Source organism: Delphinapterus leucas, chromosome 13 (genome assembly GCF_059928025.1).
Source record: "Delphinapterus leucas isolate spDelLeu-1000000601 "Yukka" chromosome 13, BTC_Dleu_Yukka2, whole genome shotgun sequence".
NCBI lineage: Eukaryota > Metazoa > Chordata > Mammalia > Artiodactyla > Monodontidae > Delphinapterus > Delphinapterus leucas.
Genome location: NC_143141.1, coordinates 49,449,779 through 49,473,676, shown reverse-complemented (window position 1 = coordinate 49,473,676; position 23,898 = coordinate 49,449,779). Strand labels below are relative to the sequence as shown.

The window sequence follows — 23,898 nt, the reverse complement described above, 5'->3', positions numbered from 1 at the left end:
CTCTAATGAAGGTGGGTAGGATTGAGCGTCTCCACAGAAGTGTTGGGGGAAGGGAATATCACCATATCTCAGTAGTGTATTTTTAGAAACTAAATTTTAGATGAGAAATGAAGTCACAACCCTTGAACTAAGAAGAGAGAGAAAAACTAGGTATCAGTTGATTAATTTATGGTGAAAAACACACCTCATTCAGGAATCAGTCTACATGTGTACCAAAACATGGCAAGCAGAGAATCATAAAAGAAAATTGCCTTTTCCCAGAAAAGTAAAACTTGAAAACTTTTGTGGCCTAGAGAACTCACTCTCCTGTTCCAAAAAAGATATTTCTTTTTCTGACTAATAACTTGAAAAAGTTGTCTCTCATCAGAGCTCCTGTAGCACACCTAAAGTCATCAATACCTTTCTCATTCTCTAACTTTTAGTTTTCCCATTTTTATTGGTCCTCAGAAGTTTGTCGTTGCAGCATCCCCTGCCTCATCAATACCATAACAAGTGAAAATTCCCAAGACTGAGGCTTATATTACAAAGCGTGCAATTTAGACAAGCAACTCTGAGATGAGCAGCCCTCCTGCACATGGAGTGAGGAACACAATAATGTAGGAGTGAGAAACCCTGAGGGCTAGACCTAGGGCTATTATTACCAAGCAGCCTGTGTTTTTCCGGCTTCAGTGGCTTAGGCTGCAAAATAAGATCCCTTTTACTTTTGCCGTGGAACCCAGATCTAGCACTTTATTTTATTTTAGTAATTCTGGAAAGAAAACATTTAGGCCGAAGGGATGCATTTCTGTTCTCATTGAGGTAAAGAGGTTTTGTACCTTTTTATTTTTCTTGGTAAAATCTTCCCTTTTAATCTGGTAGCCTTTATTTTTGTTCTTTTCTCTTCCTTTGGCTAGCTGGAGAGCAAGTGCCATAGACATGGCCCAAAGAATATATTCTTTTCACCCTTGGAGCAAGGAGTACCAGAGTGGAGCACCCTATCCCCTCTGGGCAAATGCCTGCGAGTAAAAACATTTTTAATTCAATCAGTTCAGTTATTATAAGCTGAATTAATCTGTAATTGTGGCATATCATGGGAAACTATTTATGACATAGGCCAGCTGACCCTTATCCAAGTTTCCATGGAAATAACAAGTATGTTCTTGGACTGTTCTAAAATTTCCAGCTGCTTTAAATGTGATATTGAAGCTAAGAAAGAAACCTTCTATTAATAAAATGTATTTGAAATGTGTTCTCAGGTGCTCAAGAGGTAGGCCTAACTTGAAAAAAATTGACTGAAAAGATTCAAGGTGCAATAACCATGGGCTTTCCCTCAAACTTCTTTAATTGAAACCTCTGATATTATTGTGTTGTTTCTATCTGAAGTCAAATGGGGGAAGAGATTGCAAAAAAGTTTTGTGGTTTTGTATTTTTTCCTCTATGAGATAGAGACTTACCTATGTCAGGAGAAGAAGAAGTATTCATAGTTTTCTCTTGAATGATCAAATAAAGTTTTTGTTCAAGAGATAAACCATATTCCATAATACCAGATTTATTAATCAAATGTATTGCTGTTAAGAGTGTGAAAATGTTTCAGATGAAATGGTAGTATATGGGAGAAATTACCTATGTGTTTATAACAGGCCTAACAAAAGTGCAGACACCATGACTACATTGCATGCTTGGTGAAGGTAACGGCAGGTTTGCCGTATTCATAATATTTGAGTTAACCTGTGCAAATCCATGCACACCACTATAGAAACGACTTTCACAGTGAGGTCACTGCTGTCTGCAGCAATTACAGCAGAGCATCAAACAGGATGGAAACCACCAGGTTTGGCAAACAGGATATGCTTACAGAATTTAGTAATCCTGAGGTGACCCAGCCCATCACTGATGTCCCTGAGACAACTGCAGGCTTGTCTACTCATTTTGCCTCAGTGGTGGTGTGGTTATTGATTTCCTCCATTAAAATGGAAAATAGGATTGTATTTGACATATACTTGGTGCTTTAGGTAAAGTATACAGTCATCTCTCAGTACTCGAACGGGATTGGCTCCAGGACCACCCCCCTCCCCCATGGATACCAAACTCCGAGGATGCTCAAGACACTTATATAAAATGGTGTAGTGTTTGTATATAATCTATGAGCGTCCTCCTGTATACTTTAGATCATCTCTACATTACTTATAATACCTATTACAATGTAAATGCTATGTAAATAGTTGCTGGCATGTGGCAAATTCAAGTTTTGCTTTTTGGAACTTCCTGGAATTAAAAATATATATATATTTTCAATCTGTGATTGGCTGAATCTTTGGATGTCGAACTCATGGATACGGACGGCCAACTGTATAATCCAAAGTTAGCTTCCTTCTTTGGCAAATCCCTGAATCAGTGATTTGCAGCCCTTTAGTATATATCCTTTCTCACCATTCTAAAATTTGCTTGTTATGAATTTATGTATTTCCAGTTTGTGATTTTTCTTTTGACTTTCTTATGGATTTTATTTTTACCATGTAGATTAAAAACTTTTTTCAAGTAGTTGTATTTATCAATATTTTCCTTTATGCCTCCAGATTTTAAATAATAGAAAGGCCTTGCCACTCCAAGTTAATAAAGAAGTTCTCCTTTGTGTTCTTATAGTATTTTTACGATTTTGTATTTTTAAAATTTAAATCTTTGCTCCTGTGGAATTTACCTGGTGTACAGCATGAGGCATGAATCCAACTTAATTTTATTAAAAATGTCTCTCCAGTTGTCTAGACAATTTTTTGAGTTGTCCATCTTTTCCTCACTTTCAGATGCCATGTTTATCATGGTTATACACCAAATTCTGTATGCATTGGGGTCTATTTCTAGACTTCCTGTTCCATCCTATTGATTCATTTGTTTATTCTTGTGTCAGTACTACACTTTTAATTATTGTAGCTTTATATTATAATAAGTGTTAGAAATAGCCCCCTTCATTTGTATTTATTTTTGGAGGCTTCGTTGACATTCTTTTTTTTTTTTTTTTTTTGCGGTACGCGGGCCTCTCACTGTTGTGGCCTCTCCCGTTGCGGAGCACAGGCTCCAGACGCGCAGGCTCAGCGGCCATGGCTCACGGGCCCAGCCGCTCCGCGACATGTGGGATCTTCACGGACCGGGGCACGAACCCGTGTCCCCTGCATCGGCAGGAGGACTCTCAACCATTGCGCCACCGGGGAAGCTGACATTTTTTTTTTAATGTATTTTGGAATTTGCTTTCTCCCCCACCCCTTCCTCAAGTTTTGGCCTTGTTATTGTAATTACAGTACATTTCTAAGTTAGCTTAGGAAGAACAACTTTATGAGATTGAGACTTCCTAAGAACTTGGCATGCTGTTCACTTTGTCTCCTTCAGGAATGCTTTAAAATTGTATTCATAAATCTTACACATTTCAAAAGTTCTTTTTCTTAGATATTTCATCTTTCATTATTGCTATTGTAAATGGAGTCTTTCCCCATTTCACTTTAAACTCACTATGTTTGTTCATCTGAAATGTATTGATATCTATATAGTAATTCTGTATCATGCTACCTTACTAAATTTTCTTGTTTACAGTACTTTTTCAGTTGAATATCTCAGGTTTTCCATAATGATTGTGATAGTTTTTATTTCCTTCTCTGAATTTCTGTACTTCTAGTTTCTTTCTCTTACTAACTATATTGTCTAACATCCAGTACTGTTAAGTAATAGTAGTGACAAGTGAACATCCTTCTTTGTTCCTGACTTTAATGGGGATGCCTCTACTGTTTCCCCAGTAAGCTTGATGGTCACTTTAGGACCAGGGTATACTTTATCAAGCTAAGAAGGTGTCCATCTATTTCTTAAGTTTAAACATATTTCTAAATAATAAAGCCCCAGGCGTGTGTATCTGCAGCCTCCCTAGCATGATAAGATCAAAGCTCTAAAAGGAAACTTAAGACTTTCTAGTCCACCTCACTCCCATCATGAGTAATAAACTCCAGTCACAGTAATAAATTCCAATTACTTCCCCCCAGAAGTCCCAAAATTACATTGGAAAACAAGCTGGAGCTAAAAATCATTGTATCTTAGGTCTCACACCAGTGTTCTTTTGGGTACACAAAATTAACACTGAAAACTTATGATTATTTTTCTCTTCCACTGTGCATTTTCCTTGAGATTTTCCCATTTTATCCCTTTCTTTTCATCAAATTGTTGGGACTTCACATGTGCGGCTTGGCTCTACATTCTTCCCCACTGCCGAGGAGCCAAGTTTATGAAGGATTTTTAGACAGTGACGTAATCCCTTCCCCACCCCGAAGACCTCTGCTATTTGGTCTTCTTGGACAAAATGCATTGTCTTCCAAATACTGCTGGTTACTCCTAGAATTAAAGCCGAAAGCTTGCTGGAGCCACTTGAACACCTGAAAATATGCTTTAGCTGTGACAGTGCCTTTAGCAAAGGGATGTGAACCAACAGTAGACATGTCATAAATGCCATTGTGTCTTATATTCATTTGTGAGTGGTATTCAGATATCAAAAGAAATTAGGTCCTAATATGTTTACAATCTTCAAAGGAAAAAAACAATTATATTATTAGTACTGTACTTCTGATTTTGATGTGTCATAACTTTAATAAACATAGAAATTAGTAAAACATTTTATATGCTAAGAAAATTTGTATACAAATGGGAAAAAGCCATTTGGCAAGTTATTTTCTACTGTAAAACAAGATAGTATTTCTCTCCATGTATAGTTACTAGACTCTGGAGTCAGACCTGGGTTTGAGTCCTGGCTTTACCACTGTCTGGCTGACTGACTGACTGAACACAAGTAACATAATCTCAACTGAGTCCTGTTTCCCTAATCTGCAAATGGAGTCAGGAATACCTGGCAGAGTTGTATAAGGAGAGAATAATGCACATGAAGTGCTTAGCACAGTGGTACCATGATGTAAGCCCTGAATAAATGAGAGCTATTATTAGTATAGCCTATTGTTAAGAGCCATAATACAGCCTGTTGTTTTTCTTTAAATTACATGAAGTTAGAGGTCAAGGAACAAATATCACAATTTTTACTCAATTTGGATCTATAATTGCAAAACAGCTCAGTTATCGACATAGCCTCCTTTCTGAGACTTAGAACTAAGGTACTTGTAAGGATTTGACTGAAGTCTGCCCTGGCTCTTCTTTCTTGGGAATTATTTGGGCAGGCATGGCAATTAACACTTACCTAAAACCTCAAGCCTAAAAATATGTTATTACCTTTTTTAAATTAGGTTTTCAGTAGCCAATTATTTTTTGACCATTTTCCACCGATAAGTGGAATAAACCACTACAAAAGACTAATATGATTCATACTCTACACATTTAGAGCTATAAAGGACTCAGGCATCTTTTACTTACACATTCATTAAGTAATTTTGGAGTGCCTAATTTGTACTAGATATAAAATATATGTCCTTAAAGATATATAGATGAAAAAATAGATTCCATACTGTGAAGAAGCTTACAGTCTAGTATGGTGTCTAGAGAGGAACTTAAAAGCCACCTTTTATAATATATGCCTTCCTTAATATTCCTAACTTCGGGGTGGGGGGGCAGAATAGTCCTATTTTATGGTCCCATAGCACTCTATGCTTGCACTTATTTTAACATTTCTTACACTGTACATTGGCTCCCAAGCAAGACTGTAGGCTACTTGAAGACAGGGACTGTGTCTTACTCATCACAGAAGAAAAAGATACCTAAACATGATCTTAAATAACTTAAAATTGAGAGACAAAGGCTTATCTACACTACTAACACATATAAAGAACTAACTCAAATATAAACTTGTATGAAATAAAATACTATGGGAAGTAGGAGGTTTTAGAGGTTATTTAGAGGAGATGGCATTTGAATTGAATTTAGAAGGAATGGCAGGATTTCCAAAGATAAGGAGGCGGGGAAGAGAATCCAAGATGAGGGAAAATCATGAGCAAAGGCACGGAGGCAAGACAGTGCATGGGCTGCTTGAGGAATAGCAAGGACTCCAATGTGAGTAGATGCTGGCAAGAATGTTAGGGAGGGACTTGGCTGTAGCTGACCTTGAATGCAACAGTAGGGTGTTAGGACCTTCTTTTGCAGGCAGTGGTGTGTTGACAAGGATATTTTTACAAAAGGGATTAGATCACTTTGTCAGTAGTGTGAATGATGGGAAGAGAAAGATCAGATTCAGGAAGGGAAGCCTAGAGATTTTTAGTAATGTAGATAAGAGATGTTGAAGTAAAAATAGATATGGAAAGGAAGAGAGCAATTCTGGAAACATTGTGCAAAAGGACATGTCAAACCCTGATCTTAGAGTAAGAGTTGGAGATTCCAATTTGAGTCATTTTCTCAAAGGTGATGGCAGAAGCTCTGGAAGTGGCTAAGGTCACCCAGGAAGAGCAGAGATAAAGTAAGCTGGGGGAGGCCACAGAACCTTGGGGAAAGCTTATATTTAAGGGGTAAGTAAATCTTCAGATTTAGAAGAAATGATGCTTCAAACTTGTTACTAAAAAGATGAGGAAAACTGTGTCTTTAGAATTAATCGGTTTGCCTAGTTTACAGCAGAGCCCTTTAGAACCCAGGTGCCCCAACTTATAACTCAGTGCACTATTAGTTTAATGCTCTAGACTCTAGTTTAATGCTAAATTTAAAAATCCCACCTACCACCTTTCCCATCCTCATCTATTTTGGTAAGACAGACTAAACTTGAATTTTAGACTCCTTTACATAAATCAAAGTATCCTGCATCTCTTATGCTTCTAGCTACCAATAGCAAAGAGAAAATTTTGCCATTGGAAAATTCAGGGCAAGCCATCCATATGGATGCCATTTAAAATTATAATGTGTGATGTGAATTGATAGTAAGAATTGTAAAAAGCCTAATTAAGTCTACCTTATGTTTCAAAGGCAATAAGTTAATCTTACATATCAGTACATGTTTTTATATCCTTTATGTTAAAAAAAAAACCCTGCTGCCATTTTCAACACTGAATTATCCTTATTGTCCCCAAATACCTTGTTATATACATAAGTGGAAAGGTTTTGCTCAAATAAGCCAAACCAAATGATTTCTTTAGTTTTACAGAAGATTTTGTTGCTATTAATACTGCAGTCTTCTATGGCATGTGCCAAAGGTGTAGTTTGAAATTCTGTTTTTCACTCAATGAAATATTTATACCTCAAAGAGGGAGGGCTAAAAAGAAAGGCTATGAAACTTTGATGCAGACCATCTTAAGAAGCAAGAATGTGATGGGGTCATCTCAGAAATAGCATCATCCTTGCTGAACAACAGAACTAAATAATATTTGGCTTTTATCGTTTATTTAGCTGGAAGAGCTAAGCTTTGAAAATGAACCATCACAAACCATAATTAAATAAACTGTTTACAACTCAACTCTGATAAAAGTCAGTTGATAAAAAGAGCAGGAACAATATAAATACTAAAGCTTGATGGCCCATACCTAGATAAAAATTCCCCGCCCCCCAGGAAATGGATTTTAACCATTTGTGGTATAGTAAATGATCCTATTAGAATTCTAATATATGGACCTACAGCCTACCCCCGAAAAACCTGAAACATACTTTTAAATTGGCCAGTCATTTCCTAGCATTGAAGTTCCAGAAAGATGGTGGGTTTTGTTGTTGTTTTTGTTGTTTTATTTTTCTTTGCTTACTTTGGGTTTCTTTTTAATTTTTGTTTTTCTTAAGCAAGCATATTTTATTAAATATACATATAGAAAAATGTTTCACAAATGTACAACTCAATGAAGTGTCGCAAATTGAATACACCCATGTATGTAGCACCCAGATCAAGACAGACATCCCCAGCCCTTCAGAATCCACCATCATCCTCCCTTCCAGCCAGTAGGTACCGCCCCCACCCCACAACTGTTGGCAGACAATTATCATGGGTCTCTGATACTTCTGCACATCTTGTGAGCAGAGATACCACCTGCCTTTGTTCAGAGTACCCTTTCAAGTTTATTTGAATAGCCTTGCAAGACAAGAGAGAGTGTTTTTCTCCAGAGAAAAGGGCAGTTTTGCTTAAGTCTTGAAAAAATAGAGATTGTGTCTCTTATTATTGTCTTTTATTATACTGTTTAGTATGTTAAAGATGTCTCCCTTCAAAGCAAAGGGTAGGCATGTTTACTTCCCATTATAAAACTGAGGTTACCTAAACTCAGGGTTCCTCTCCTGTAATGCAACCCAGCGTGTGTGCAGGTGTCACCTGGCTTTCTTCATGTTGCATAATTAGGAAGCAGGGCTCAAGAAGTTGCTGCAATACTGACACTGGCTATTGAGTTGTAAGGTTCTTTGTCTCTTGACTCAGCAGCTGTTAACTAGGCAGGGAACATAATAGTTTGTAAGCAGGGCAAAATCTCAGACTCTTCACTGTCCTTGGTAGTAATCACTATTCCAACTTCTACCACCACAGATTAGTTTTACCTGTTCTTAAAATTCATATATAAATGGAATTACACAGCATGTCCTCTTGTGACTGGCTTCCTTCATCCAACCTCATGTTTGTGAGATTCATTCACATTATTGCACGTAGGCATAGTTTTTTATTTCTCATAGTATTCCGTTGTGTGAGTATTGCAAAACTTAACTTTTTCTACTGTTGATAGATGCTGGTGCAGTTCCTGCTCTTAGAATTGGGCTGTTATAAACACTTTTATGCATGTCTTTGTGAATATATGCAGTGCATGTATTTCTGTTGGGTATATTCCCAGAACTGGATCAGAGGGTGTGCATAGATACTGCCAAACAATTTTCTAAAGTATCTGTACTAAGCTACTCTTCCACTAGAAGTGTATGAGCATTCTTGTTTCTCTGTGTATTTCTCCACCCTTGTTATTTTTCATCCTTTTAGTTTAGTTTTGTTTACGTGCATTTATTTTACCAAGGTGCACATAAGGAAAGATAAATATGCCAATGGTACACTTCCAATTTTACAGAGCAATCTCACAAGTATTTTTGTCATTTAGGAAAAGAGATACATCAATTATTAAGTTGTTACCAGGGTGAATTGTCAAGACAATCAGAGCCACAATTTTTTTGTAGGTTATTTTTCCATAAAGACAACAGTTTCCAAAGTCTTCAGAGTCTGATAAGACCAAGTTATTCAAATTATACTTCTAAAGATACAGTTTTAACAGAAACGAGTTGAAAACTGTGTGAATATTCACAAAAGTCTCCATATTGTACCAGAAAGAAATTAACATTCTCCCAAATGTTCCCAACTGAAAGCAAAAGAAAATCTATACAACCACATCTTCCCAGTAAACAGAAACAGAGAAAGTAATAAGGTTTTACTAAATACTAGTAAAATTAAGGGCATGGTATTAATTTTCTACATAAAACACACAAAGTTGCATTGTTTGTATTTCTTTAAAAAAAATCATCTTTCGGCAACATAGCACTTCAAACCACCTTCAATTCTCCCATCCCAATCCTGAGAAAAGTACTTCTCCACTAACAAGAGAAGGTATCCCTTCCTTGCAGGCTCTGTCAATCCTGTGTTTATTCTAGGCCCATATTTCCCCTGGCTTATTTCTGCCTCTGGCCGTCTGTTCAGTTTTCCTTCTCAGGGCGGGCATCCATCACAATCTCTTTAGTTCTTCCATCCATTCATTCCATGTATGTCTTTCTTTAAACCAACTAGGCATTGCTATAGATGGGTGAGGGCTGGGAAGAAGGCAGAGAGGGACTGAAAGCTCTGGTAGTCTCCTTGACAGGACCATCTCTCTGCCTCTGGAAATGATAAACAGCCAAGTTAAACCGAAAAGCCTGCTTCTGCAGATGCTTCTGAGCTACCACTTTTTAAAAAGAGATAGAAGTGATATGAGAAAGAGAGGGAGGTGAGAAATAGAGGAGAAACTGTACACCTACCCTGGCGCTGCTGGCACTTCTTCATATTCAGGATGAGGAAGGGAGATAAAAGTACCTTTTTTTTTTTTTTTTTGCGGTACGTGGGCCTCTCACTGTTGTGGCCTCTCCCGTTGCGGAGCACAGCCTCCGGACACACAGGCTCAGCGGCCATGGCTCACGGGACCAGCCGCTCCGCGGCATGTGGGATCTTCTCGGAGCGGGGCACGAACCCGTGTCCCCTGCATCGGCAGGCGGACTCTCAACCACTGCGCCACCCGGGAAGCCCCAAAAGTACCTAAGTTTTGTATGGCTTCACTGGTTGAGGCTGAGAAAGCCTGGTACTTAGCAAGGACACCATCATTATCCTTGCCATGCAAATAGGGTCTAACTCGTCACCTCAACCACTTGCCTGACAGTCAGTAGGGTTCCTGAGTGATGGTGAGGAATTGAGGTCTTTTAGGGGAGAAATAGAAAGGTCTTTTATATGATGGCAGGAAGCCTGGGTCTACCACCAGTTCTGAAGATCCTTGTTGACCAAAAACCAGAAAGTGGAGCTGACAGTGGTCTAGAAAATGTTCATCCAGCAGGTGGCAGCCTAAGGGGGTGGGTGTAGCCAGTAGCAGGCAGCATTAGGTGATCAGAGAAGCAGGAAGAGCAACGGAGTTGCATAAACCAGAGACCAAGCAGCCCCCTTCTTCTCTCTCTTGACCTTATTAATGCCCAGCAATTGTCCACAGGCCACGTGCAGAGCCCAATGAGTAAAACAGCTCTTAAAAATAGCTGGAGGGCTTCCCTGGTGGCGCAGTGGTTGAGAGTCCACCTGCCGATGCAGGGGATACGGGTTCGTGCCCCGGTCTGGGAAGATCCCACATGCCGCGGAGTAGCTGGTCCCGTGAGCCATGGCCGCTGAGCCTGCGCGTCCGGAGCCTGTGCTCCGCAACGGGAGAGGCCACAACAGTGAGGGGCCCGCTTACCGCAAAAAAAAAAAAAAAAAAAAAAAAAAAGTCTGGAAATCCAGATGGTAGTAACTAGACCAGAAGCCTTGGGAGCAAACAGGGTCCAAGCAGTGCAGACAAAGGCAGTGCCATCTGTAGCATCATTTATTTGGCTTAGAAGAGTGTGAACTACCACCATGCAGCATGTGATATTAATGCACAACAGCATGTCACGGGGAAGTGGTGCAGCATAGCCACGAAGGTCTCAATCTGGAAAGCTGAGAGAGCTGAATGTCCAGTGGAGGGAAGGTGCAGAAAGGTGAGCACAAAATCGGTCAAAGGCATACCCTTGCTGTTGCTAAGGCCTAGGTCTGGCAGGAGGTGGTAGGGGACCTGTGTGGGAGTATTTCCAAGAGCAAAGGTTAACCAGATTGGAACCCAAAGGGCCTGGGTATCTCCACTGGCTCCCTTGTCTGGAGAAGTCTAGCCCTATGGGCTCCTTCATCCCGGAAGTAGTATTGCAGTGGATTTGGCCAGAGGTCCTCTTTGATAATCTCAGCAATCCTGTCAGACTCTGGAAGGCTGTGGTCTGAGAACCAGGCAAAGAAGCTGCACATGAGGTCTTGGTTCCTAGGAAGAAAGGCCTGGGGTTCATGGCCCGGGTGCCATATGATCGGAGTGGAAAGAAACACCATGTGCCCCGAGGATCTGACCTCGTATTCCTTCACAATCCAGTTGTTTCTTCGAAAGAAGAATTATGGGTTTCTTCGAAAGAAGAACTTGAACTTGCACCCCATCCTAGGATGTCTGAGTTCCTTCACCTTATAATTTGCTACGTACCTGAACATCTCTGCACCTCTGCCTCTAATCAGGGCAGATAGCTGTGGGTGGTTCCGAACGGTAGTGACTCAGAAGCCCAGGATGTACCTCCACTGCAGGTAGTGTTGACACATGCGCCCAAAATTGCACCCGAACTGGAGGAAGGCCCGGTCAGCCTGAGGGTGTGCAGTTCCAGCTGGATGGCCTCCAAGGGGATTCAGGTGGAGACCCTCACTCTGGGCCGGGGCCTTGCCTTGTCCTTCACCTCGTTTACCCCTCTGTGCTCCTCCACCACTTCCATTTCCTCAGCCACTGGCTTTTCCTCCACTTCAACCCTCTCCTCCTTGTCCACTGCTTCTGAGAAGATGGTGCCCCTTTCAGTCTTCGCTTCCGCGGCCTTCGCCCCAGCCATCATCAGCTCAGACTCTGACCGCTCTGTGCCACAGGTTTCTAGGGCCTTCTCCCCACCAGTTTCACGCTGAAAGCCATTTTTCAGGCTGCTGTCTGCTGCCGCAGAGGCAGAGGCTGCTTCCACACCCTCCCCGGGTGGCACGACCTCCTCCCACCCCGCTTCGGCCGCTCCATGGTCGCGACCCCCAGCGACTGGGATCTGGGGAGTAGGTCCGCAGCCCGTGGCGCCCTCTGGGTGCGCCCCCTCCACCGGAAGCTGGGGTGGTGGGAGTGCTTTGATCTCCAAGCTGCCCTCACTCGTCTCCACCATCACCTCATCCTCTTGCTTTCTTCTAGAAGCTTCTGACCCTGCTGTGGGTCCAGGTCGCCCAGGACATGGTCGGGAGTAGTGAGGTTGTGGGTTTGGGGGAGAGGGATCCCCTGGCCCCATTAGGGACGCTTATGTTGGTAGCAGCCTGACCAGCTGTTTGTTGGCATCTGTTTTCCTAATCAAAGACTTACTCATGCAAACCAGCCCGTTGCGCAGCCCACCCTTCAGTTTCCCGATACTCACCCCTCAGTCTCTAGGCACCCGCTCTCGGTCTCATAGAGTCTATTTTTGTGGCTTCTGCCATCCCTTTTATTCGGATTATTCTGGTGTATGTGTGATGGTGTTACATAGTGGTTTTAATTTGCATTTACCCAGTGTCTAAGAAATTGGAAAGCTTTTCATGTGGTTTTGATTTTGCCATTTGGATATTCTCTTTTTTGTGAAGTGTCCGAGTCTTCTCCCCATTGCGTGTTCTATATTTTTCATGTTGATTTGTAGGAATGCATTATACATGCTAGATACGAGTCCTTTTTCAGATCTGTGTATTGCAAATATCCTCTCCCTCCGTGAGTTGCTTTTTCACTATCTTAATGATGCCTTTTAATGAACAAAAGTTTTGAATCTTCATATATTCCAATTTATCATTTTCCTCTTTAGTTAGTGCTTTTTGTGTCCTGTTTAAGAAATCTTGCCTTTCTAACATCGTTCACATTTATATCTGCAATCCATTTGGAGTTGCTTTTTGTGAATGGTATGAGGGGAGTCAAGATTCATTTTTCCTCCCATATGATTATCTGATTGACCAAGCAGTATTTATTGAAGAGACCATCCTTTCCCCATGCATAGGTTTTTAGATGTTTCCATTAAAAGTGACGTATGTCATTGGCCGGAGCTAGTCAGATGGCCTTGCCTAGCTTCAAGGGGTCAGGGAAATATAATCCTCCCCTGAGACTGGAAGGTGAAGGAAACTGGAAATATTGGTGAGCACTGTATCGCTTACTCGTCACAGACTGTAACTTGAGTAGTGTGTACAAGACCAGTAGAGTTAAGCCAAAGAAAGTAGAGAAGAGGTAATGATGAATAGAAGAGGAGAAATTAATGAAAGACAATAGAGAGTATCAAGCAAAGATTAATAATAAAAGGAGAGAGAATAAACAATATTTGGAATGAAAAATACAGTCACAGTAGTGATTTAAGGAAATATAAGAGAACATGTTGGACAGACTTGTGCCAGTACATTTTCTTTTCTTTTTTTAAAAAATTTTTATTGGAGTATAGTTGATTTACAATGTTGTGTTAGTTTCAGGTGTACGGCAAAGTGAATCAGTTATATATATATATATATATATATATATATATATCCACTTTTTTTTTTAGATTATTTTCCCATCTAGGCCATTACAGAGTATTGAGTAGAGTTCCCTGTGCTATACAGCAGGTTCTTATTAGTTATCTACTATTTTATATATAGTAGTGTGTATATGTCAGTCCCAATGCTGGTACATTTTCAAACTTGGATGAAATATATGAATTCATGGAAATGTATAACTCATCAACACTGAAATGCAGTGAAAGGCCTAAATAGATATAGAAATAATAAATAGAATCAAGAATTTAAAAAGAATCTTTCTACAAAGTTAGCATGAGGCTAAATGATTTTGAGACAGATACTACCTAACCTTCAAGGAGCATATAATCTATTTCTTTTCATTATTAAACATTCAACAAATATTTACTGTGTGCCTGTAGCATGCCTACTACTGTTCTAGGCCCTTAGGATACATTGTTAAACAGAACAAAGATCTCTTCCCTCTTGGAGTTTCTAGCAGAGGAGAAAGACAATAAATAATAATGATAAAAAGTAAACGAAACATATTAGAAAGTGATAAGTGCTATAGATAAAACAATAGGTAGAGGTGAGTAAGGGGATTGCGAGTCCTGGGGGTAGGGAGTGGGGAGCAGATTGGAGTTTTAAATAGGGTAAGCAGAGGAAACTTCACTGAAAAGATAAAATTTTGGCAAAGATTCAAATAAGATGAGGGATTTAGCTAAGTGCATATTCTGAAGAAGAGCATTCTAGGAAGAGAGAAGAGCTAAGCAGAGGCCCTAGGACGGGAGCATGCTTAGGGTGTTCAAGGAATAAAAAGGAGATCAGTGTGACTGGAACAAGGTGAATGAGAGAGGCCAGATCAAGTAGGATCTTACATGATATTGTAAGAAGTTTGGCTTTTATTCGTAGTGAAATGGGAAACCACTACAGGATTTTGAACAGAGGACTCAAAATGTGATTCATGTTTTGCATGGATCACTCTGGCTCCTGGGTGAAGAATAGACTGTGTGGGGCCAGTGGTAGATGCAGGGAGATCTTTTAGGAGTCTATCAAAGTAATACAGGTGAAAGATGATATTTCTTAGACCAGGTGGTAGCAGTGGAGGTGGATAGTGGTTACAGTATGATGGTAGAGCCAGCATGATTTCATGGTGAATTGGATGCGGTGTATAAGAGAAGGAAAGAAGTCAAGGATGACTCTGTGGATTTTGACCTGAGCAGCTGATAGGATGGAGTTGCCAGAAGCAGAGATAGGGAAGGTTATGAGAGAGCAGACCTTTGCAGGAAAATCAGAAGTTTGCTTTTGGACATGTTAAGTTTGAGATGACTGTTGGACAACAGAGTTGAGATACCAAGTGGGTATTAGGAGTTTGGAGCACAGGAGAGGTCTGGGATGGGGACACATATTTGGAAATAATCAGCATACATGATATTTAAAGCTGTAGTTAGAGCTTGCTGAAATCACCAAGGATGTGAGCAGCGATAGACCAAGCCCTGAGGCCTCCAAAATTACAAGGTCAGGGAGAAGAGGAAGAACCAGTAAGAGACTAAGGAGAGACCAGTGAAGTAGGAGAGAATCTGAAAATGTGCAGTACGCTGAAAGCCAAATGTATAAAGGAAAGTGTTCAACTGTGTGACGTGGTGCTGATAGGCCAGGTAAAACGAGAGTTGACCAATGGATTTTACAACAAAAGTGATGGAGGTCAGAATAGGTTTTAAAGGGAATGGGAGGAAGGAAATTGGAAACAGTGAATATTGATAATTCTGTTGAGGAATTTGCCAAAAAGGGAAATAAATGGAGTCATCACTTGACAAGACAACTTTTAGAGGAGTGGTAGGGTGACAGCTTGACTGTAATGGGTTTAAGAGAAAATCCATAAGGGAGAAAGTGAAAATAGCAAGTATATACGACTCTTGCCATTTTGCTCCAAAGAAATGGGATGGTGGCTGGTGGGGAGAGTGGGTCAAAGAAAACGTCTTTAAAATGGGAGAAAAAGAAGTATATGTGCATGTTGTTGCGAATGATTCAGCAGGGGGCAAAAATTAATAATGTAGGAGAGAGAAAGGAGAATCATTGGAGGGATGTCCTTGAATAGGTGAAAGCAGATGGAATCTAGTGCCTATGTAGGGGGGAAGGAGTCAGCCTTTAATAGGAGCATGACAAGTTCACCTATGGGAACCAGAAGGCAAAGTATGAGGGTGTAGTTGCTGGTTGGTGGGTAGAAGTGATGATGGAGTCTATGAAATTCTCTTATCTTTGCTTCAGTGTTCTCGGTAAAGGAGAAAGCAAGATTCAACTCAAGTGAGAAAGAGAGAGAGAATGAGGCAGTGGGAGTCTGGGGAGAGAGGGGTAGGAAATAGTTTTCTAGAGAATCAAAGAGTGACTGGATTACGACATATGGTATGATTGTCACACAGCATTAAGATCATGAATTTGAAGTGAGGCACATCGGCATGGTTGTGAATTTCTCTTCAGCCACATTCATTTACAGGTGCAGCAGGAGTAAGCAGAGTTGGATTTAGTCAGAGCTGAAGCAAGAAGGGCAAGAGAATGATTATAATCTTGATCTTAGAATCTAAGCTAGAGGAGTAAAGGACGTATAGGGATGGGGGACAGTGAAAAGGTGGCCTGATCAATGGATTGGAAGACCCAGGGAATTGAAGGGTCCCTGGGTTTAAGTACCAGAGTGAGCTAGAAGGATGAGAGATAGTGGTCTGAGAGTGGACTGCAGGGAATTGGTTAGAACCCTACTCCTCCATCCAACTTGGGCTCCAATGAGGCATATTGAGGACGAGGTCATTGCAGGGGAGGAGGTCAGTGTACCAGGAGGCCTGGGTGGGAAGGATCACCTGTGTGTATATTGAAATCACTGAAAGATAAGATGAGAAAGAAGTGAGGATAAGCCAGGAGCTAAAATCCTTGAGAAATGAGGGAGAAATGACATGAGAATAGCAAGAATGCAGGGTATTAGGTGATTTAAACTGATGCCAGGAGATTTAAAGCTGTATTCTAGGGCCAAAGTTAATTATATAACACCACCTCCTTTGGCTAAATTAGTTAGCCAAAAGGCAGACAAGTTTAGAATTTGATATTACTTAATGTCACAGAGCCTGTATTTTATTATTTTTTTCTTTCTCAAAGTGTGCAGAAGAAAGTCACACATATGTTAGGTGATCAAAAACAAGGAATGTATATGTTTTTGAAAATTGGAAAGTGAGTAGTGATAATACTTTTTGAGTTCAGTGCGAAATGTTATTCTCTTTTGGGGTCTTTCATTCTGCTTGTGCCCTAGAGTATGGACTAGAAACTACTGAGAAGAACAAAATACGATTTTAACTTTGGGCTTGAAACATTCTGGCTATAAAAGTGTTTTAAGGGGAGTAAGGAGAGCTAATACAAAATCTCAGAAATATCTAGTCAACCAGAGGCAGAAAGAGGGAAGGGGGAGGGAGAGAAAGAGAAAGAAAAAGGAAAGAAAAGAAGAAATATGAGTAAAGAAAGAAGATGGCTTTGGGGGAAGAGTACAGTTTAGCCACAAATCTGCACATCACAGAATTGTGAACGTTTAAATTCTCTGGGAAACAGAAACAGCATGATGTTTTAAAAGCTAAACTTAATATAAGATGAATGAAGAGAGCCTGTGAATTGTATAATTTTTCTTTGACTCCTCAAATATCATTCAGTTCTTACTTGTTTTGAAAGGAATCTCTCATTCTTGGCCTAAATTCTTTAAACAAGTGTGTTTGTTTGGTGACTTAGCATATAGAAATATTGTTCTTTGGGCTAGGCCACCCAGTTTAGAAAGCTGAGGGCCTCTGTACTTAAGACTCAAAAGAATGTTGGTAGACAAGAGAAGGAGATGTACACTTTGTTAATTTCCTCTGTTTCCCATAGACCATTAAGCTGTGTTTGCAAAGGAAATGGTAAAAAAGAAGCTTTGAGTGATTAACCAAGCAGCTTTATAGCTGCAGTCATCTCTATTGCCTCTTAGAAATAGCATATAAATATAGAAGTAGGGAGAAAATATTTGAGTTACCAGGGTGTGGGTAATGAGTTACTCTGGGAAAGTTAATAATTATGATTTAATCATTTTCTACCACTACAGCACTCATAGAGAGCAAATATACATTATCGTGCCCAATAAAACTGTTAAGAGGCTGAGGTCTGTGTAGGGTGGCGGGTAGAGCCAGGTGACAGGGGTGACCAAATCAGCCAGGGATACACAGAGCCATCACAAAAATTCAAAATATAGGTCAAAACACTAAGTAAAATGTTTGTAATATCTAAATGTTAAACATACATAATCATTCTACCCTAATTGAGATAAAATTAATTTATAAAAATAATGAAATTGATACTGTAGCAAATGAGTAAAATTCAGTTAATCATGAAAAATCGAAATAATATTATTGGATCTTTTAAAAAATAGTGTGATCTTAAAAAACAAAGTTCATTGATGGTGTCATCATTGCAGTATGAGCATAGTTTGGGGTCAGAAATTTCCAGCAGCTTTAAAAACTCAGGCTCTACATTAGTAGCAGAATGGTGAACAGAGTTTTGCTCTAATTCTTAGTATTTTCTTCTTAGCTGTCATTTTAAAATAATTTCTTTTTGATCTTTTTTTCTTTAGAAACAGGAATATTTTTATGTTTTAGCACATTATACCCTCACTGCACCCTATGAACTAGCAGGTAGGAAAACTGAGGCACAGAAATAATAAGTAATTTGCTCATGGACACATAGAAAATCGCAAAGTTAAGAAATGAACCCAGATAATCAGACTCCGAAGCTCTTCCTGTTAAACACTGCAGGGTACACTCTGAGCCTTTCTCAGCCTCAATTCTCTCGTCTATAAAATATGGTCTATAATTCTTATTTCTCATGGTGGTTGCAACAATTAAATAAGATGTAGAGCTTGGGCAGGGGAGATGTTCTTTATCTGCTTCTGTATTGCTGTCTTTATCTGTTTCTGTATTGTTTGATTTGTTATAATGAGCATGAATTATTCATGTATTTTTAATCAAGAAAAAAAAATGTTAAGGCCTATAAGAGTGTCTGGCACAGAGAGGCACCCAATAAAGTCATTATTATGTCTGAGAGCAAAGTCAGAGTTTCCATTTGAATCAACAGGGATTTGTCATCTCTGGAAGCTTGGGTGCAAAGGGAAGAAATAAGATAGGGGAACAGCTAGAAGAGAATCCAGAGTAGAGGTTTTTACTTGCCAGTGAGAGGGGCTTGTTCATCTTAAAGTGAGGGTGGGAACCATTGGGAGGGAGAGCGCACTGGTTTAGGCAAGTGGGAATTAACCAATGGAGCAAAATTCCAAGGAATTTGGGGTTGGGGGAGTCCTAGAACTTTGGATGAATTAACTTACTTTGCAGAAGATTAACAGTGACTTGTTAGTCAATAAGGCCCATTTTCTAAGGTAACAAAAAATATCATTTTGGAAAATGAGAAAGGAATTAAAAGAACTCTGGTTTTCTTTACTTATCTGCCTGGTTCTGGGGGATATGAGAATAGGTTTTCTGAAGAGGAGCCATCAGTTTATTTTTCCATTTGTGGATTACAATGGTAAAACGACTGTTGGCAAAAGAACATCTTTTCAAGCAGCTTCCCTTGGTGTAGGTCAGAGGGGCAACAAGAGGAGTTATTTCTGCAGCTGGAAAAAAGGTTCAGAGCTGTCTTCCTGGAGACAGCTCCCATTTCAGAGTCTAAAATAGATTTGAATTACTGTGCTATTGGGGAATGGGGGCCTATTCATTCTAAGCACATCTGTTGGTAACTGTTGAAATTCAAATAAATTCAAATAAAGTGCAAGTAATGCTCGTTTTACACTTATCGATTTCAAGGAGTGTTAAAAAACACATATACAGAAAACCTACACTCCAGTCACTGACACTGCCTAAGACACAACATGGAAAGCCTTGATTTTCTGCCAACCATAGTTCCTTTGAACCTGAGCCACCACATTTTAATTCCTTTAAAATGCTCCTTCCTCCCTACCTGAACTTTTCAACTGAGATTCATTTTCATTTCAAAAGTTTAAATATGAACTATATCAAACAGTTCTGTAGTTTGATTTTGATCATTCCACAGCCTTCAGTAGTGAAATGAGGAGGTTAGACTATTAAACTCATAAAGCCAGGATTGAATAAATGCATTTTTCTCTTTGTCTCCTCTCCAGTTTTAGTAAATAAAAAATTTCAGTTAGGTGCTGTGATTAAGGAAACTTGGTATATCTATTTATTTATATATGACTCCAGTCCATAAAGGATTCAAGGCATCTTTAAGCAGGCAAACACAGGACAGAAGAATAAGGGAAATTCCTTTTTTTCAATTAAGCCATGACTCTCTTATAAGGAAATTTGATCTATCAAATGTATAGAAAGAAATAGAACCATTTTAAGGTTGTGAGTTTTAATTTTTTTCTTAATAGTTAAAATTTTGAATAGTGTTTCAAGTACCATATTTATGTCATTACCTTGGAGTTTACAGTGTTACAAGTAGATACCACACCAAGTACATTACATGAATTATCTCCTTTAGTTTAAACCTCATAATTACTCTATGAAGTAGTATTATTTCCATCTTATAGATAAAAGTATCCAAGGCCTACAAATAAATAATTTGCCCAAAGTCACATAACGAGTCAGGATTCAAATCCATGTCTGTTATTCTGAGTTATTAACTCCTAATCTAAATTATGCCTTATACATGGGAGGCGGTGAAAGAGAAGATCAAAGACCATAAAAGTAAATAGAAATATATTAGAAATTACAGAAGAGAAATTTACATGTAAAAGGAGACATTTGTCTAAATCCAGGCAAACTTTTACAGAAAGTATTATGGTAAAAATAAAGCATCAGGAAGGAAGAAGACAAACATGGTACCAACAGCCCAGAACAGGGCTCCACAGACAAAGGTGTGGCAAAATCACATACTCAGTTCTCAAGGTGTGTGCTTGCCTTCTCTAGTGCCTTTGGGAAATGTGAGTGCTCTCTGTAAGGTGCTGGAGGGTGAAAGATCCTTACTCTAGGAAACTTCATAACTTACCAGCTGACACTAATATTTCTGGTTTCTTCTAACTCTTTGCTTTCATCTGTATGTTGAAAAAGACAATCAGTATTAGAGTCTGTTGTTTAATAACTAGTATTGTTCAACTGCTAGTATAGGGGTTTCCTGATTCCTTCCCAATCTTATTTACAGAAAAAATATCATCCATGATTCCACTATTCTTTGTCAGTAATGATTTTCATTTTTGCCTTTTTTTGATGTGCATAAGTAGAATTATTATTTGGCTCCCTTCCACCATTAAATAATAACATTTTTTCAGTTTTCATAATTATAATTCTAAGGGCTATATAATAGTCTACTGAATTGATATAGTATAATTATATTGGGCATTTTTTTGTTTGTTTCCAGTATTTTGCTATTATAAATATCCTTCCAAGAACTGATTAATGTATATAATTTAATTGTATTTCTTCATAAGTGAATTGTATGTTTATATCCTTTGACCATTTATCTCTTGAGGTTTTAAAATTTGTGAAAATTTGAGTTAGTTCTTTATGTATTATATATACACTACTTTTCTACCATGATCAATACAAGTGTTTCCCAATTATGTTTCCCTTCTTTTAATTTTGTTAGTTGTTTATGTTAAAACCATTTTTTTACTTGATGTTTTTGAGCTATTTATTTTTTCCTTTGTGATTTTCATTACTGCCCTGAGCTTTACAAAGATACTATCCCTCTAAAGATTTCATTAATATTTGATTTTTCTTTTCTCATAGCTTTGCTAAGAATTAAAGCAAATATTTGCTCTTTAATCCACTAGAGGCTTATTCTGGCAATGTGGTATAAGAGCTGATCTAAATCACTTTTTGTTTTGTTTTGTGTTTGTTCACCAGTTACCCTGGCAATTATTAGAGTTTAATTAGGCAATTATTAAATAGAATTAGGCAGTTATTAAATAAATATTATTTTCCTTAATTTTATGATAGTTATATAATATATTACATTTATTTCTATATGTCCCACACTTCTGTATTTTAATCATTTAATTAATATACTTTGTTTTAGGGTTTCCTGGGAACTAGATCAGCATCATAACTTGTGGTTTCTTTGTTAGTGTAGAATTTTAATATTTAACAAATAGTAAATTTTACTTGGTGAAATTCATTTTCCTATATGATAACTGTATATATCTCAATTTGTTCATCTTGTTTTATATATTCTAATACACCTTTATAGTTTTATTTACATATAGCTCATAAGTCTTTATAATTTTCTTTATAACTGTCATGGGCAATTCTGTTAAGTTTATCCATCCCCTTTTTTTTTTTTTTTGAATGGAATTTCTTTCCTTTTTATTATGTTATTGAGCTGGTGGTTACCAGGATAAAGAAAGCCCCTAATTATGGTAAATTCATTATAAACCCGGTCACTTTGATAAACTCATGGGCTAATAAATTTAAACAGATTTCTTAGGATTTTTATACATGCAATGCTTTCTGCAAATAATCAGTTTTCTCTCTCCCTTTAGTGTATCATTCTATTGGCACAAAGCGAATACCCACTAAATGGCAGTTGCCGTTTCTGTATTAAAAAGAATATTAGGTGAGTCAGGAAACTTGAATCCTACTGTCAGTTCCTCAACTAAGAAAGCCATCTATGAAGCACCTTCTGTGGGTCAGGCACCATGCTAGGCACTTTACATAGTCCATCTTGCCTAAGGCTTAGAGTAAGCCTACAGAGTATATATACTATTAAATATCATAGGTAAGGGAACTGATAGGTAAGTTTAGCAGGTATAGAAGCCAAGGCTGGCCCATGCTAGGCCCCCAATAGCAATAAAAAATGGAACACGGAAGTGTCTAACTGTGGCAGTCTGTGCGTGAAAGGCCATGGGCCGATGGCTCTGGAGTCCTTGACCTGGCAGGTTTCTTCATTCCCTGGGGACAGCACTGACCACTGAACTTTGGCCAAGGGTCTGAGGAACTAGGGAGGCATGGAGAAGCTGCATCAGCTCACTTTCATCCTTATCTTGTACATATGCTTCACACTTCCTGCTTCCGGGTCACGCAGTAAACGTGAGTGAAAGCAGTCCTGAAGGAAGTCTGTGTTCCCCTTCTCAACAGCCTTTCAACCCAGATCAGCCTTTTGAGGTCTGGCTTAGCTCAGTGGGTTAAGTAATTTGTCCAAGATTACCAGTGAGTGATGGGTAAGTGGCTTGCTCCACAGCCAGTGGTCTTGCAGTGTGGTTTGGGCAGGTCATTTCACCTTTCTGCTATAATTCCCTCATCTGTATGATGAAAGAGTCAGATAAATAATCCAGTTCTGACAGGCAGACTGTTGGTGAATACACCTTATACGCTTCTTCAAGACTGCAAATTCCTCAGAGACTATACTTTCCACGTTCTTGAATCACTCATATTACTTTGCACATAACAAATGCTCAATGAATATTTGTTGATGCAGAATGAATGAATGAATTGATCAATCAATTGAAGAAAATAGTCTTAATGTTTTTCTTTTCTTTTTTTAAAAAAGATATTTATTTATTTATTTTGGCTGCACTGGATCTTAGCTGCAGCATGCAGAACCTAGTACCCCCGACCAGGGATTGAACCCAGGCCCCCTGCCTTGGGAGCACGGAGTCTTACCCACTGGACCACCAGGGAAGTCCCTCTTGATGCTCTTCTCACAAGAGATTTTCAATGCTAGAACACAGGATCCCGCAGGGGCCCCTAAAATCTCATTTCACATTTCAACTGTGGAATCTTTTATAAAGATAGCATTTGTCATGAGCCTTTTTATAAGAAGATGCTTAGCAGGGGTCAGCTTGTTTTCATCTGAAAAGAATAAAGAATTGAGGTTAGGAAAGCAGGAAGCCTAGAAAGGAGCCAGGTTCGGAGCTGTGGTAGGTAGACTTTCCTCTAACAAAGCTGTTTCGGCTGTTTTTATCTTTGTGCTGCTGTTCTAGCAACACTATGACAAAACTGTGACTATTCAAACTTAATAAAACTAGAGTCTGTCCAAAATCAATTCTGAGTAAATAATGAACTGGGGAGCATACCTTAACACCTCTGTTTGGGCATGCTGTAGAAAACTACCAAATCTTATGTCCTGTCTATAATTTAAACACACAGTGTTTTAAATGCACCCTTAGAAGATCTAATAAAATTACTTGCATATTATTTAATAGTGTGTTCTCTTTTTATGCCAAA

General features: G+C 38.9%; 2 protein-coding genes across 2 annotated transcripts in view; one reads left to right on the top strand and one right to left on the bottom strand.

Moving 5' to 3' along the window:
• The window catches only part of ACYP2 (acylphosphatase 2), a 166,983-nt gene that overhangs the window by 117,826 nt on the left and 25,259 nt on the right, over positions 1 to 23,898 (top strand). The window lies entirely within an intron of this gene.
• TSPYL6 (TSPY like 6) lies at positions 10,149 to 13,142 on the bottom strand. Its single transcript, XM_022597167.3, is given in 2 exon segments — positions 10,149 to 11,868; positions 11,871 to 13,142. Coding segments are annotated over 2 exon segments (1,236 nt in total). The 5' UTR covers positions 12,460 to 13,142; the 3' UTR covers positions 10,149 to 11,221.